The sequence below is a fragment of the Choristoneura fumiferana genome, chromosome 14, assembly GCF_025370935.1.
Source record: "Choristoneura fumiferana chromosome 14, NRCan_CFum_1, whole genome shotgun sequence".
Lineage (NCBI taxonomy): Eukaryota > Metazoa > Arthropoda > Insecta > Lepidoptera > Tortricidae > Choristoneura > Choristoneura fumiferana.
Genome location: NC_133485.1, coordinates 17,586,692 through 17,600,730, shown reverse-complemented (window position 1 = coordinate 17,600,730; position 14,039 = coordinate 17,586,692). Strand labels below are relative to the sequence as shown.

Here is a 14,039-nt window from a genome sequence, read left to right as displayed (position 1 = left end):
TTAATAAGTTTTTGTTCCATCATCGAGATAATCAGAACATTTTATATTAACTTAAAGTATAAAATCTATAGAATATGTAGACTTTAGGTTTGCTATTGTTTACCTGGACCACCCTGGACGAAACTACTGGGAAGGTATAAACTTAAACATTAAGTCGATGCAGTTACTTTCACTTGATTAGATAATAGAACAAATTGTATATCAACGTAACGCAATAAAGACATTTTGATTTTGATTTTTGAACGTAAAGTGCTGTTTTGTTGTGAACACGTTGATATAGGGTTGTCTGCCTTTAATTAAAGAAAAACAATAAAATTATTTTAAAAAAAATAGCCGTCCAGGATATTTTAGCAAAATATTTTCTAGTATATTTGCTAATATATATTATAAAATACATTTCATTCTATTATCAGACCGGTGAAGATTGATGTAGGTTTGTATCTTGTACTACTAGATAGATAGGGTACTAGCCTAAAAAAATTTGCTGTCAGTTAAATAAAGGCACGCGGCAGCGTGTCCAGCCAAGTTCAAAGAAAAAAATAACTGGCGTCGTAGCCGTGTGTATAACATAATAATATACGAAACATTTGGAGCTACTTTTGACCCCTTCACAACTCGAAACCTACTTAATCTAAATACTTGTCTAAAATCCAAAATTTCATGAATGTAGCTCAAATAGGTGTCGAAACATCGACATTTAAAAACTAGCATTTTTATGACTGACTCACTGACTTAGCGATCAAAACCTAACTCGCTTCCAGATGACCTAGAAACTTAATATTCGGCATCAAGCTAGACTATTACCGTAGATGAAGGAAAAAAATCTGAAATCTGAAAATTATTGACAAAAAGTGCAAGAAAAATTTCGAAAACAGCACAAAAAGAACAATTCATGATTCCAATTATAAATCCGTTCTTTAACCCATACCTCCAGGAGGACAAAAAAGAGAAGCAAGAAGACAAGAAGCCGGAAGAGCCGAAGCCAGCAGACAACCCGGTGTCTGAAGCCAAGGAGCTGACGCAGCTGGCGCTACGGGGCGCCCTCAGCGTCGCGCAGCAACAGCGGCTGCTGGCCGTGCTGGACCAGGCCCCTAACCTGGTCTATGACATCGGGGTCACTCCCCACCAGGTATGACGCACGTCTGTGGACTTTTATAATTGTCACATTCTACTCGATCGCGGCTTTCATTCATGTTTTTTTTGTACAATTTTTTTTTTAAGAAAAACCTACCCCGTGACAGCTTAAATCAAATCAAATCAAATATGTTTATTGCCAGAACATAGGTAGTTAATACAAAAGGTCTTAGTGCTACAAAACGAGTACTGCCTTTTCGCAACTTAACGTTTGGCAACCTGTTTGAGAGAGAGAGAGAGAGAGAGAGAGAGAAACATTTATTTACACATATTCGATACACATAAAAATACATTACAAATAAGAAATACTAAATAATATCTCAGTTTATAATGCTATTTTCTCATTTTACAATACAATAACTCTATCATTTCTTCTTCTTTGTTATTATAATTTATTATTTTCATTTATTAGATTATTATCATTGCAAACTATTACTATTATAATGTCAGTTCACTATTATGTCAGAATATGCTAGTATTGTAGCAGTTTAGTTTTATTGTTATTAAATAGGTACTTTATATCTAAGTATTATTATTCTTACTATTATCCTTAGTTTATAGTTTAGATGATTAAGCCTTACTTTGTAGGTATAGGTTTAAGTTGTTTTTATGTGTAATGTTTTATTTGATTATTCTTAATTGTCAATAAAAAATTATGTATTGGATAAGTTTTAACTGTAATACTTTTTCAGCAACTGATTAATACGAATATTTTTGTGGCATTGCTGGGTGAACCTTATCCTGATCATTAAAAAAGTCTTGTAAGGAGTAATAACATTTATACAGAAGCCACCTCGTTAGTACTTTGCTAAATTGATTTCGTGGGCACAAGCTTAAGGTGGGTCTACGCTAGACGAACCGAGCACGAGCGAAGCACGAGCCGAACACAATGAGGGCTATCGCGAATGAATTCGCCGCTAGAGGCGCTAGTGTAGCGTGAGGTCTCCGAAATGTCAAATCTCATAGTGTTTGGGTGAGCTACGCGGGTTTATTTATAATAAAAATTTTTTTGTGAATATTTTGCATAACCTGAAATTAATTATGGCAATTGCAAATGTCTGTGTTTTGAGACAGTTTTGTCTTTCGGAAACTTTTGTCCTCCCTTTTTTTCCGAACAAAACGGGACTTAGCAACACTGTGGTTGCTGGATATTTTTATGGTACGGTTTTAAGGTGTTTTAAATATGATTTTACTCTAAACTTTGTTTTAACGCCCGTAATAACAGACTCTGAAAGCCACACTTGAAAACCTCACGCAACAGTGCGCCATCTAGTGAGACAAGAAACGATAGCCCTCATTCGTCTAATGTGGACCGACTTACAAGCCTCGAACGAGCGCGCTGCGAGCGTTTCGTTCGTGCTCGGCCGCGTTCCGCCAGTTGTCGGTTTTTTTGACGAACACAAAGGATTTGCTACGCGCTCGCAGTGCGCTCGTGGACGTGTCCACACTTGACGCCGCGAACGACGAAGCCGGGAACGGCTCCGCTCGTGCTTCGCTCGTGCTCGGTTCGTCTAGCGTAGACCCACCTTTAGCTTAGCCGTATAACAAGACGTTGTGGTCGTATCCCTTCCAGTTGCCGGAACTGGTGGAGAACAACCCGATGGTGGCCATATCAGTGCTGCTGAAGCTGATCAACTCGCAGCACATCACCGAATACTTCAGCGTGCTCGTCAACATGGAAATGTCTCTGCACTCCATGGAAGTCGTCAACAGGTCACTGCACTGACTAATGAGTTGCCAAACGACCATATATTAAAGATACCAGTCTGTGACGACCAGATGGCCTAGTGGTTAGAGAACCTGACTACGAAGCTTGAGGTCCCGGGTTCGATTCCCGTGTGGGGGCAGATATTTGTATGAAAAATACGAATGTTTGTTCTCGGGTCATGGGTGTTTTCTATGTATTTAAGTATGTATCTATCTATATAATTATATCTATGTACCCATAACACAAGCTTTGCTAAGCTTACTTTGGGACTAGGTCAATTGGTGTGAATTGTTCCGTGATATTTATTTATTTATTTATTTTATATACGAGACTGTAAGCAATAGCACGTTGTGTCTCGAGGGCGGTAAATAAGGAATTACGAACGAGAGTCCATTAGAAACCCGAAGTCGAACACTGAGGGCTTTAATGAGTCGATATATACAATGTGACATACAATGTTTTTCATCACACTTGCTCGTAAGCAGTGTCTTAACATGCAGGCTAAGGCCCATATATTTATTAAATCGTGTGGCTTACATTTGAAATAGACTTATGATTATAATATAAATTTACAGAATATACGATAACAGTGCTACAATTTGTTACAGTGTGTTGAGTCAATAGCCCTTTTTTAAACCACATCTATGCAATAATCCATTTTGAACCACCTTCTATGCAATAGCCCATATTTAGTCAATCTATGCAACAGACCATTTTTAACCACAATCTATTCAGTAACCCATTTTGAACCACCATCTAAATTTAACAATAGCCCTAATTGAACCACCATCTATGCAATAGCCCATTTTGAAACCACCGCCTATACAATAGCCCATTTTAAACCACAATCTATCCAATAGCCCATTTCGAACCACAATCTATGCAATAGGTAGTCTATTTTGAACCGCAATCTATGCAATAGTCCATTTTGAACCGCAATCTATGCAATAGTCCATTTTGAACCGCAATCTATGCAATAGTCCATTTTGAACCGCAATCTATGCAATAGCCCATTTTGAACCACAATCTATGCAATAGTCCATTTTGAACCGCAATCTATGCAATAGTCCATTTTGAACCGCAATCTATGCAATAGTCCATTTTGAACCGCAATCTATGCAATAGCCCATTATGAACCACCTTCTGTGCAGTAGACCATTCAACAAACTTTCCCGTCCCCCCAGGCTAACGACCTCCGTGGACCTGCCCGTAGAGTTCGTCCACCTGTACATAAGTAACTGCATATCGACCTGCGAGACCATCCGGGATCGCTACATGCAAAATAGACTGGTGCGGCTCGTCTGCGTGTTCTTGCAGTCGCTCATACGGAACAAGATTATTAACGTCAAGGTAACAACTACATTGTTATTTTTTATGTCAAATAGCTGGCAAACGAGCATGCGGGTCACCTGATGGTAAGTGATCACCGCCGCCCATGGACACTCTACAGCATTAACTAGATTTAGTTAGTCTTTTCGCGCGGCTTCGCACATGAACCGTTAGATCTGGCAGTTGAATTAAAATTTCGGGATTTTGCTAAATTGGGAATTCTCAAAAGTTGCATCATGGATTTCTAAAATGTCTATACGCATACGCTTCAAATTTCATGTTTAAAATCCTATCGGTTGAAATTTCGAAAGAGTAGTGTGAAGGTGTAATAAGCACACACACACGCACGCACGCACGCACGCACGCATGCACGCATGCACGCACACACAACAAGTTGTGTTAAATACTTGTGATGTATACATATCATTTAGTAATATTGTAAATCTGTTTTAAAAAATATATGTAGAATTATGAGTATGGTCCTTGTATGGTCATTACTATGTGTGGTTTATTAAGGATTGGCGTTATAGCACTTACGAAACGCCAGTGTTGCCATGCGTGGCGCGCTTGACAGAGCCTGAGATCTGGACGCGGGAAAAGCGATCGTCAATTGTCAGTTTGTAAAAGAAGTCTGGCCCGAGTCGACAGTCTCAGGAACTGTTACGCGTTTCTTTATTATTTAGCTAGGCTTTTCCTTAAGTTATTGTGAATCGTTATGATAGTTGCATTTCTAAGATTTCAGTGAACGAGTGTCGTATTGTTTTGGTTTTATCTTGACCAGAATTAGTGGACTTTTGTTAGTTCTTCAAAATAGTTTCATTCTCTGCCCGAATCCCACTTGTTATGCCCACATTGATCATGTTACGGTCGGATCCCGGCTCTCTAAGTCCTATCTTACGACATCAGAAGTGGTCCGAACGGGCAAATGAAACTAAATTTTCATATATCGTGTGAAATTGTGATTGTGCTAGTTACGCGCAGTGACATTATCAAAGTGTTTTTTACTTATTTTAAAACAATAACGAATGAATGCAACTGCCCTTTATATTGATTGCACACAATCTTTGATACTAACACGCATAAAATGTGGTTAAATTTTACGTTAAATCGGCAAATAGTGTGATTTTACAAAGAATTTAATTTTTTTTTCGTCTCGTTATTGTATTCGTTAAAAAAAAGTTAAAGAAATTTAGTACATGCAGTCATGCCATGTTTTTTTGATGTGACGGTATTCTTGTGTCACACTTGTGTGTTTATTCGAAATTATGTTATGAAATGTACAGGCGTGGTAATTTGAAATCTGTGATAATAATAAAGTCAATTTTGTGTTTTCTTTTTCATAAAAATGCGTCGAGTTTAAATCACATTGTTACGTTGGCAATTCTTCTAGTCTGTCAAGAATGTCTCTTTGCATTGCAGCCAGATTAAAAAAAAAAGTTAAACGTCAAAGTCACTGTGTTTGTTTACAACAAAGTTAAGCCGGTAAATTTGGAATATTTCGTAATTTTTAGTCGGTGTAAACTATGAATAGTAAAGTTTTTTTGAAGCGATCTATTTTGTAGCGCACGAAGCATTATTTGCGGTTACAGGCAGTATGAATGACGAGATGGATAAGGTAACAACGGAAATTTGGTGAGTTTTCTTTTTATCATTCGGCTCTATCTTAAACTTATTTTTCTTTCTCTTGGTTATCCGTTTAACCCAAGAGTTGTGTTAAGTGAATTGATCAGTACTGAGAACATTCGTTTAGCGTAAGAAATTATACTTTGCTGGTGCTGGTAATATAATTACGCGTTGAAGAAATCGTAAGCTCATGGGTTCAGTCTAAGCGACTGGTTGCCGAAAACAAAAACAATGAGTTCATTCTATACGCCACACTTAGTGTATTTAGAGAACTTTATATTATGAATATGGATGTGGTACATGTTCCTTGGCATGTACATGAACACTTGCAATATCAGAGTGTTGTCTGCATGATGCATAATTAATTACATTATTATAAAGACGAAAGCGTAATTTTCAGTTATTGCAGACTGCAATTTGTAGTAACAGTCTTACTCTTAAGGACACTTGAGTTACCAATGCATTGTGGTCACACCTTCATACAACAGTGGTTGTATTTCAACCAATGTTACCTATTTGCATTAAAAATGTCAACAGATAGAACTAAACATTTACTACGACCCTTACCTAACCTTTGTGACCTGAAATTAATGTGAATCTTTGGATAATTAATGCTTCTTTTCATGGTTGTGATGTATGGATTGGATGTTATTAAAAACATATTTAGCAAAACTGAGTTGCTTGTTACCCCAGAAACCTTGAGTATTTAACATTTTGTTTTTAGCTTATGTGGTACCTCAATAACACATTTGAGAGTGTCATGGTGTGATATCTTTGATGGGTATTAGCAAAGATTTTTGTTTAGTTACATGACAAATTTTATTTAATTTAATTTTTGTAAACTTCACTCCTTAGTAAAAAAGAAAGTTTATGTGGCTCATTGATTTATTTGAGTTTTGTCTTTTGCCGCGATTTCTGTGCAATGTGAACTTTTGTGATATCAAATAATGCAGTTTTGTGTTGCTTGTGAGTAAAGAGAGATTACAGAGAGTTACTACAGACTAAATTATTGCTACTACTAACAAAATCAAGTTAGTACAAACAATATTACTGTACTGCTACTGTAAACAACATAAAGTCGCATCTGCGATCCCCCTGGTGTTGCGGATGTTTGTGGGTGGTGGTGGTCTACTTGCCATCGGGGGACCCACTTGCTCCTTTGCCGTCCGGTCGAGTAAAGAAGAAAAAAAAAAAAAAGAAAATACAAGTTACTAATGTTTTTTCCACTACAATCAACTTCTTTTCAAGAGTCAATGACTAGATTTGGGTATTGATGAAAAGGGGGGATGACTTTTTGTAGTCGCTTAATTTTTTTGATAGCCAATACAAAAAAAAAAGTGTTGCTGCTTGCAATCAACTACATACCGAGGTCTGTCAGTAGCGAAAAAAAAAAAAAAAAAAAAAAAACAATTGTCATGCTAAGTTTACACAACTCTGACAAATCTATGTTGAATTACTTCAAATATTGAAACAGGATAAATCATTCAATTTAATGCAAAAACAGAACTTAGCTTCTTATCGGGAAAACATCTGCGTTGTCAAATTAATGATTCTCAGTTTCTGAATTTAATAAAATAAAAAAAAAACTGCTGAATGTGTTAGCTAAATAAACTGACATTGTTTTATTCAAGTTTCTTTATAAATGTGTGACATTTGCTATCAAAAACTTAGCAAATAATGAATAGTGTTTTGTTGGAATTTTTTTGAGTTGAGTTACTGTACTTTACTGTGTTTGGGTTACATACAAGGCTTTATGCCGAGTAATCTGGTTATAATTATAACAACATAGCCTTTTTTATTCCGAACTGGTAGTTTATTTCTACTATTTCTGTGTATTTTGTTATAAAATGTCTATAAGTTCTGTGTGTCTTTTGGCATGAGCCTCCTCCAACTGCCTCCATTGCACTCTGTCGGCTGCAGCTCTGGTCCGGTGTGGCCCCAGGGCTAGGCGGAGGTTGTCTTCCTTTCTTGTTGGTTAGAGTATGGGAGTGATCTGGTTAGGGCACAGGTTTTTGAGACCTAGCTATGTGTGGTTTGTGCAATTCACTTTTTTTTCTATTAGTGATATAGGTACTGAAATTGATCGACATTGTGGAATTGCTAATTAATCAATAGAAGCTGGGAATTCCTCATAATTTTTGCTCTGAGTGTATGATCTGCTAATGTTATTTTTGTTTTTCAATAATGGTTTTCTGTAAATAATTAACCATTTCCTGAGAGGTACTGGATAATGATGATATTTTGTCTTGCAATCAATTTGATAATTTTGTTGGTCGGTGGACGGACACAGATATTGATGTAGATAGAGTTATGGCAGCAGAAGGAAAAGACAAATCTGATCAGCTGGATATGAGAGGGTGCGGTTTGGTATTAATGTTTTAGAATGAGATAATTGTGGAGGTGTAAGGGGATCTAAGCTCAAGCCTCACCTGTAAGTTTGCAACCGTTTGGAGATGGTGCCTGTGGGTAAAGTGCTGGACGGTGTGAGTGTGGCAACTTGCAACTGGCAAGTGAGTCAGATTATTCGGAAAATGTAAGATCTTAAATTCATGTTGAAGATTTCTGTATTGTAGAGAAGTATTTTTAACTATTGAAAAAAAAAAAGAGTGGTGGAGTCACAGGGATGACTCTGAGGAAAGTCACAGGGATGACTTATAGGAGAGTCACAGGGATGACTTGTAGGACAGTCACAGGGATGACTAGTAGGAGAGTCACAGGGATGACTCGTAGGAAAGTCACAGGGATGACTGGTAGGAAAGTCACAGGGATGACTTGTAGGAGAGTCACAGGGATGACTCGTAGGAAAGTCACAGGGATGACTAGCAGGAAAGTCACAGGGATGACTTGTAGGAGAGTCACATGACTGGTAGGAAAGTCACAGGGATGACTTGTAGGAGTCACAGGGATGACTCGTGGGAAAGTCACAGGGATGACTGGTAGGAGAGTCACAGGGATGACTCGTAGGAAAGTCACAGGGATGACTGATAGGAAAGTCACAGGGATGACTGGTAGGAAAGTCACAGGGATGACTTGTAGGAGTCACAGGGATGACTCGTAGGTAAGTCACAGGGATGACTGGTAGGGAAGTCACAGGGATGACTGGTAGGGAAGTCACAGAGATGACTTGTAAGAATGTCACAGGGATGACTAGTAGCGGAGTCACAGGGATGACTCGTAAGAGAGCCATAAGAATGAAAGGAAAAGAGAAAAATAAAAATGGCTGCTGAAATAAGCATGACTGGTAGTTAAGTCACAGAATGGAATAATGGTTGGCTCTCTTTCTGTCTCTCTCTCGTTTTCACTCATCTTTAAGTAATACTATGCGGAATTTATCAGAATAATGTCTAATACTATTGTTACTGATTTTGATTTGTGTGTGTGTGTGCGTAATTTTGTTTTGTTTTGTGTGTGTGTTGTGGTCAGAAGTGGCCGAGCGAATATTATGATGCTATTGTGTCGATTGTTGCAGATTAAACACACGAGGACGTGTGTCTTGTAGGATGGCCGTGTAGAATTATGAGTATGGTCCTTGTATGGTCATTACTATGTGTGGTTTATTAAGGATTGGCGTTATAGCACTTACGAAACGCCAGTGTTGCCATGCGTGGCGCGCTTGACAGAGCCTCTGGACTGAAAAGCGATCGTCAATTGTCAGTTTGTAAAAGAGTCTGGTAAAAGAAGTCTCAGGAACTGTTACGCGTTTCTTTATTATTTAGTAGGCTTTTCCTTAAGTTATTGTGAACTTTACGCGTTGCATTTCTAAGATTTCAGTGAACGAGTGTCGTATTGTTTTGGTTTTATCTTGACCAATTAGTGGACTTTTGATAGTTGCATTCTCTCCCGAATCCCACTTGTTATGCCCACATTGATCATGTTACGGTCGTTTTGCTCTTAAGTCTCTTACGACAATATTATTTAGTGGACATTTGTTAGTTCTTCAAAATAGTTTCCCGAATCCCCCATGTTATGATCACATTGATCATGTTACCTCGGATCCCGGATCTCTAAGTCCTATCTTACGACATAATTATATCTCGTTGAGTTTCTTGCCGGATCTTCTAAAGGGTTTTCCGAACCGGTGCAGATGGATTTCAAAATTCATACGTACGCTTCAAATTTATGTTTAAATCCTATTTTGAATTTGACTGACTTTGACGAACTGTAACAACACACACACGCACGCACGCACGCACGCACGCACGCACGCACGCACGCGCGCACACACACACACACACACACACACACACACACACACACACACACACACACACACACACACACAGGTTGTTGTTGCTTGCTGTTACATATTTTATAAAAGTACTAGCTGTTGCCCGCGACTCCGTTCGCGTAGAAAAATAGTTTACGTCCTATATTCTTAGACCTACCGAATATGCACAAAAATTTCATAAAAATCGGTCAAGCCGTTTTAGAGGAGTTTTGTTACGAACATTGTGACACGAGAATTTTATATATTGGATGCATTTTCCGATAAAAAGACAGCTCAAATTTGTTTAGCTTATTTCCAACGCAAGGTAGTTCAAAGGCCACATAAAGCACTATGCGGCTAACGGATTTAGCGCGCCGTCTCTTTCTCAAGCGATGCTTTGAAGAGCGACGGCACGTTATAACTATAACCGCGTGGCTAACCGCGTAGTGCGTTTATGCAATAAAAAGTTTCATTTGCCATAATTAATTAATTATAACTAATTATACAGAGTCTGTCATTCTTCTTTTTACTTTGTTGAGGCGTAATTTTTTATATTATAGCACGTATTTTGAATAAAGATTTATTTAATACTAGCGGTTGCCTGCGGCTTCGCCCGCGTTTAATTCGGTTTTCGCGCTATTCCCTTGGGAAAAATGCATTTTTCCGGGATAAAAAGTAGCCTACGTCACTCTCTGGCCCATAAACAATCTCTATGCCAAAAATCACGCCGATCCGTTGCTCCGTTTCGTCGTGAAAGACGGACGAACATACAAACACACACACTTTTGCATTTATAATATTAGTATGAATTATTATTATTGTTTCCAGGAGCTGTTCATCGAGGTGGAAGCCTTCTGCGTAGAGTTCAGCCGCATCCGCGAAGCCGCCGCGCTGTTCCGTCTGCTCAAACAGCTGGACTCCGACCCCGCGCACAAAGACGCCAAGGAAGGCTAACACCTGGATATGTTAGTGAGACGTTCTGCGTTGGCCTTTGTTGTTGACTAATCATTTATTATGTAAGACGATTTAAGGAGGTGATCTCGAGCAGCTGGATTCAAGCGGCTCGATTCAAGCAGGTGGGCTTAAGCAGCTGGATTAACAGCTGGATTCAAGCAGCTGGATTAACAGCTGGATTCAAGCAGCTGGATTAACAGCTGGATTAACAGTTGGATTCAAGCAGCTGGATTAGCAGCTGAATACAAGCAGCTGGATTCAAGCAGCTGGATTAGCAGCTGGATTCAAGCAGCTGGATTAGCAGCTGGATTCAAGCAGCTGGATTAGCAGCTGAATACAAACAGCTGGATTCAAGCAGCTGGATTAGCAGCTAGATTCAAGCAGCTGGACTCAAGCGGCTGAATTGAAGCGACTGATTTCAAGTGGCTGGATTCAAGCAGCTGGATTAGTGGCTGAATTTAAGCGGATAGAATCAAGCAGCTGGATCCAAGCAGCTGCTTTAATACACATTTGGTTCGCTTTATTTTTTATTATTCAAAGAAATCATTTTATGAGCCGTTTGTTATATAGTTAAGGCTCCCTTAGTGAGCACCCACTTGTAATATAATTAGACATGAACCCCTCCCCCTCCAAGTCATCTTACATAATAAATGAATAGCGCCTAAGTATTTATAAACATTTGCTCATTGACTATTTCATATTTTCTTAAATTCCGTACGGTAGACGGCGGAAGATAAAAAAGGGCGGACATAGTTCTAAAATAATGTATTATTATTACCCTAAAAAAGAGGAGGGTTATGTTTAACCTGGGTTGTGTCTGTGGCATCGTAGCTCCCAAATGGATATAGCTACCGATAATTCAGTGTCCGACCTTTTCGCAGGTGACTATTTCTCAAAAAGTTGTCCATATTTCAAAACAAAGAATAAGTAATATTGTATTTAAATATATACAAAACCTTGTGGTAAAGGTGATAAAAAGTCAGATAATCTTTGTTGTTGGATCCAATAGAAAGTTTCGATGTAGTTACAAAATTACGATTTTTTTCCTCGCAAGATTTCGTGAAGTTTTCCTGACGTCAAGAAATTTTGGATGTTTTATGCAGTTTATGTTTTATGATCTCGTCCTTAGTGTTAATAATTTCTTGACAAAACTGATTTCTTGTCAATTTCATGACGGGCAACTTTTTTGAGAAATAGATTTATAGATAGATAAATTGTAAACAGATTGTCCAGTACTGATTTAAAATAAATGTTCAAATATTATTGTAAGAATTCAGTATGTGATGATTTAAGGCTTTAAATCAAAGTAGTTCGCTGTCGCTCGGACTCGAAACAGATTATCGGTTTTCTTTTTCTTTCTCATTTGAATTCTTAGGAAAACGAAGACCGACGAGTTCCGACTGACATTAACATTCTAGTTGTACTGTACTACGTACTGATGTGCCAAAGGAAACTTTCCATAATTGCGGGATTTGTCATATAGGAAAATTTCGGAAGCTTCCCACAATTTTGTATGGGGATTGAAACTTTCCGTTTCTTAAATTTAAATTTCCTATATGACTTGTGAAAAATTCCGGACATTTCCGAGAACTTTTTCAGCTTTTTGGAAACTTATCGCAACTTGCACATTAGTACATAGATAACATACGCTTCGTATTTTTTATCGTCACATTTGCTCTGCTATCAAGTGACGATAAGTTCCTTATTGATTTTTAAACATTTTATAGCTAGCTGTAATGTGTTTTGTCTGTGTCTAGCAAAGGCAAACTTGCATAAAACAGATAAAGACAAAAGAATAAGTTACCGTGAGTAAGTGTACATGTACATACTGATCTGCACAAATCGATTGTAACATTTGTAAAAACACTGTATTGTTAAGGACGTTACGTTAGGCATGTTTTTTGGTGAACCAATAGCAACGATTCATTTGCGCACAGCACAGCACATCTGGTGGAAACAGCTGAGCGGAGCGAGGTAAGTGAAGTGTTTCTATTGGTTCATGAAAAACGCATTCCTCGCATTACATCGCACGTCTCTGGTAGGAACGGAGCCATATCCTAGTCTTCATCACAATAGGGAACACAAATTTTCTTTTAAACAACTTAACGTGATACGAAAATGGAAAACAAGACGAATGTTGCTGCGAATTGTATGGGCGGTCGGCTATTGCGGTTAAAATGCAGTGAGTTGCCAACCATAATAAAAAAATATGATTTACAGTAAGGCAAGTCCTAAGAAAACAGGATGGTTGGCAACCCTAACTTAGTGTAGGGTTGCCGTAAGCGTGGGGACGCATACCTGGACATTTAAAGAAAAAGTAGTAAAGGTAGAAAAAATTAACTTCTATTAGGTACAACAATAACTAACTTTAAAGGTTTAGTCCTTGCTTAAACACAAAACAACTTTTATCATAGTCATTTATGCTTGCAACCTGCCAGTCGGGTTCTCTGTTCGTAGACACTTTTCGCTACAAAGCGGAAATTGCCCGTTATTGGCTACGTTGTAGCCTAACTAGTTAGTCGTGTTTATTGTAGGTAGGTATATTATTATTTACCAAGTCCAGCCCCCTACTAACAAAATTATAATTATAAAAACCCGCGTAACAAATTTGGCATTTCGGGACCTCCGCTACACTAGCGCCTCTAGCGGCGAATTCATACGCGATCCCGGCGCCATTGTCGCGCGGACGTTTGACTACTTTGACATTTGCGCATGTGATTGGTTAAAATGAGCCATCACACCCGGCGTAATGTAAGGTCGAAACCCTATACTAAATCCAGCGATATGGCAATTTTCATTGGAGGATTCTGGGGATGTGATCTGATTGATCCTGTGTGACCCTGACCAACTCAGTTAATGAAGGTTTTCTGACAAGATCACTGCAGTCTATTTGCCGATAGTTGATAAAAGTATATAAAAATGGTTGGAACTCTTTAATTCATTCAAATTACAAATACGGTCCGCTTATTATTTATTCCGAAACAGTATAAAACAGAAAAAAACACGAAGCCCATTCCAGATCGAAATAGTACCTAATATGGCAGCCGCGTCCGCTCGGTCTCCCGGCCGCGCGTTTTACAAGAG

The 14,039-nt window shown here is 38.4% G+C and overlaps 2 protein-coding genes across 2 annotated transcripts in view; one reads left to right on the top strand and one right to left on the bottom strand.

The window, feature by feature from the left end:
- LOC141435051 (succinyl-CoA:3-ketoacid coenzyme A transferase 1, mitochondrial-like) overlaps window positions 1-711 on the bottom strand; it is a 10,997-nt gene extending 10,286 nt beyond the window's left edge. Inside the window, exon 1 of the mRNA XM_074097571.1 lies at window positions 640-711. Coding sequence (XP_073953672.1) covers window positions 640-711 — 72 coding nt within the window. The remainder of the gene's footprint in view (window positions 1-639) is intronic.
- Window positions 712-1,043: 332 nt separating this feature from the next.
- On the top strand, window positions 1,044-13,523 carry LOC141435351 (CCR4-NOT transcription complex subunit 11-like). The gene is made up of 4 exons (XM_074098064.1): window positions 1,044-1,129; window positions 2,708-2,847; window positions 4,027-4,192; window positions 10,830-13,523. The coding sequence occupies exons 2-4, from the start codon at window positions 2,735-2,737 to the stop codon at window positions 10,953-10,955; spliced, it is 405 nt and encodes a 134-aa protein (XP_073954165.1). The 5' UTR covers window positions 1,044-1,129; window positions 2,708-2,734; the 3' UTR covers window positions 10,956-13,523.
- Window positions 13,524-14,039: the final 516 nt, after the last annotated feature.

Bases quoted from the DNA above. Each gene is read 5' to 3' on its own strand.
- LOC141435351 (XM_074098064.1), top strand. From the start codon at position 2,735: ATGGTGGCCATATCAGTGCTGCTGAAGCTGATCAACTCGCAGCACATC. The intron at 2,848-4,026 runs GTCACTGCACTG...CCGTCCCCCCAG, and splicing joins TCCATGGAAGTCGTCAACAG to GCTAACGACCTCCGTGGACC. The intron at 4,193-10,829 runs GTAACAACTACA...TATTGTTTCCAG, and splicing joins ACAAGATTATTAACGTCAAG to GAGCTGTTCATCGAGGTGGA.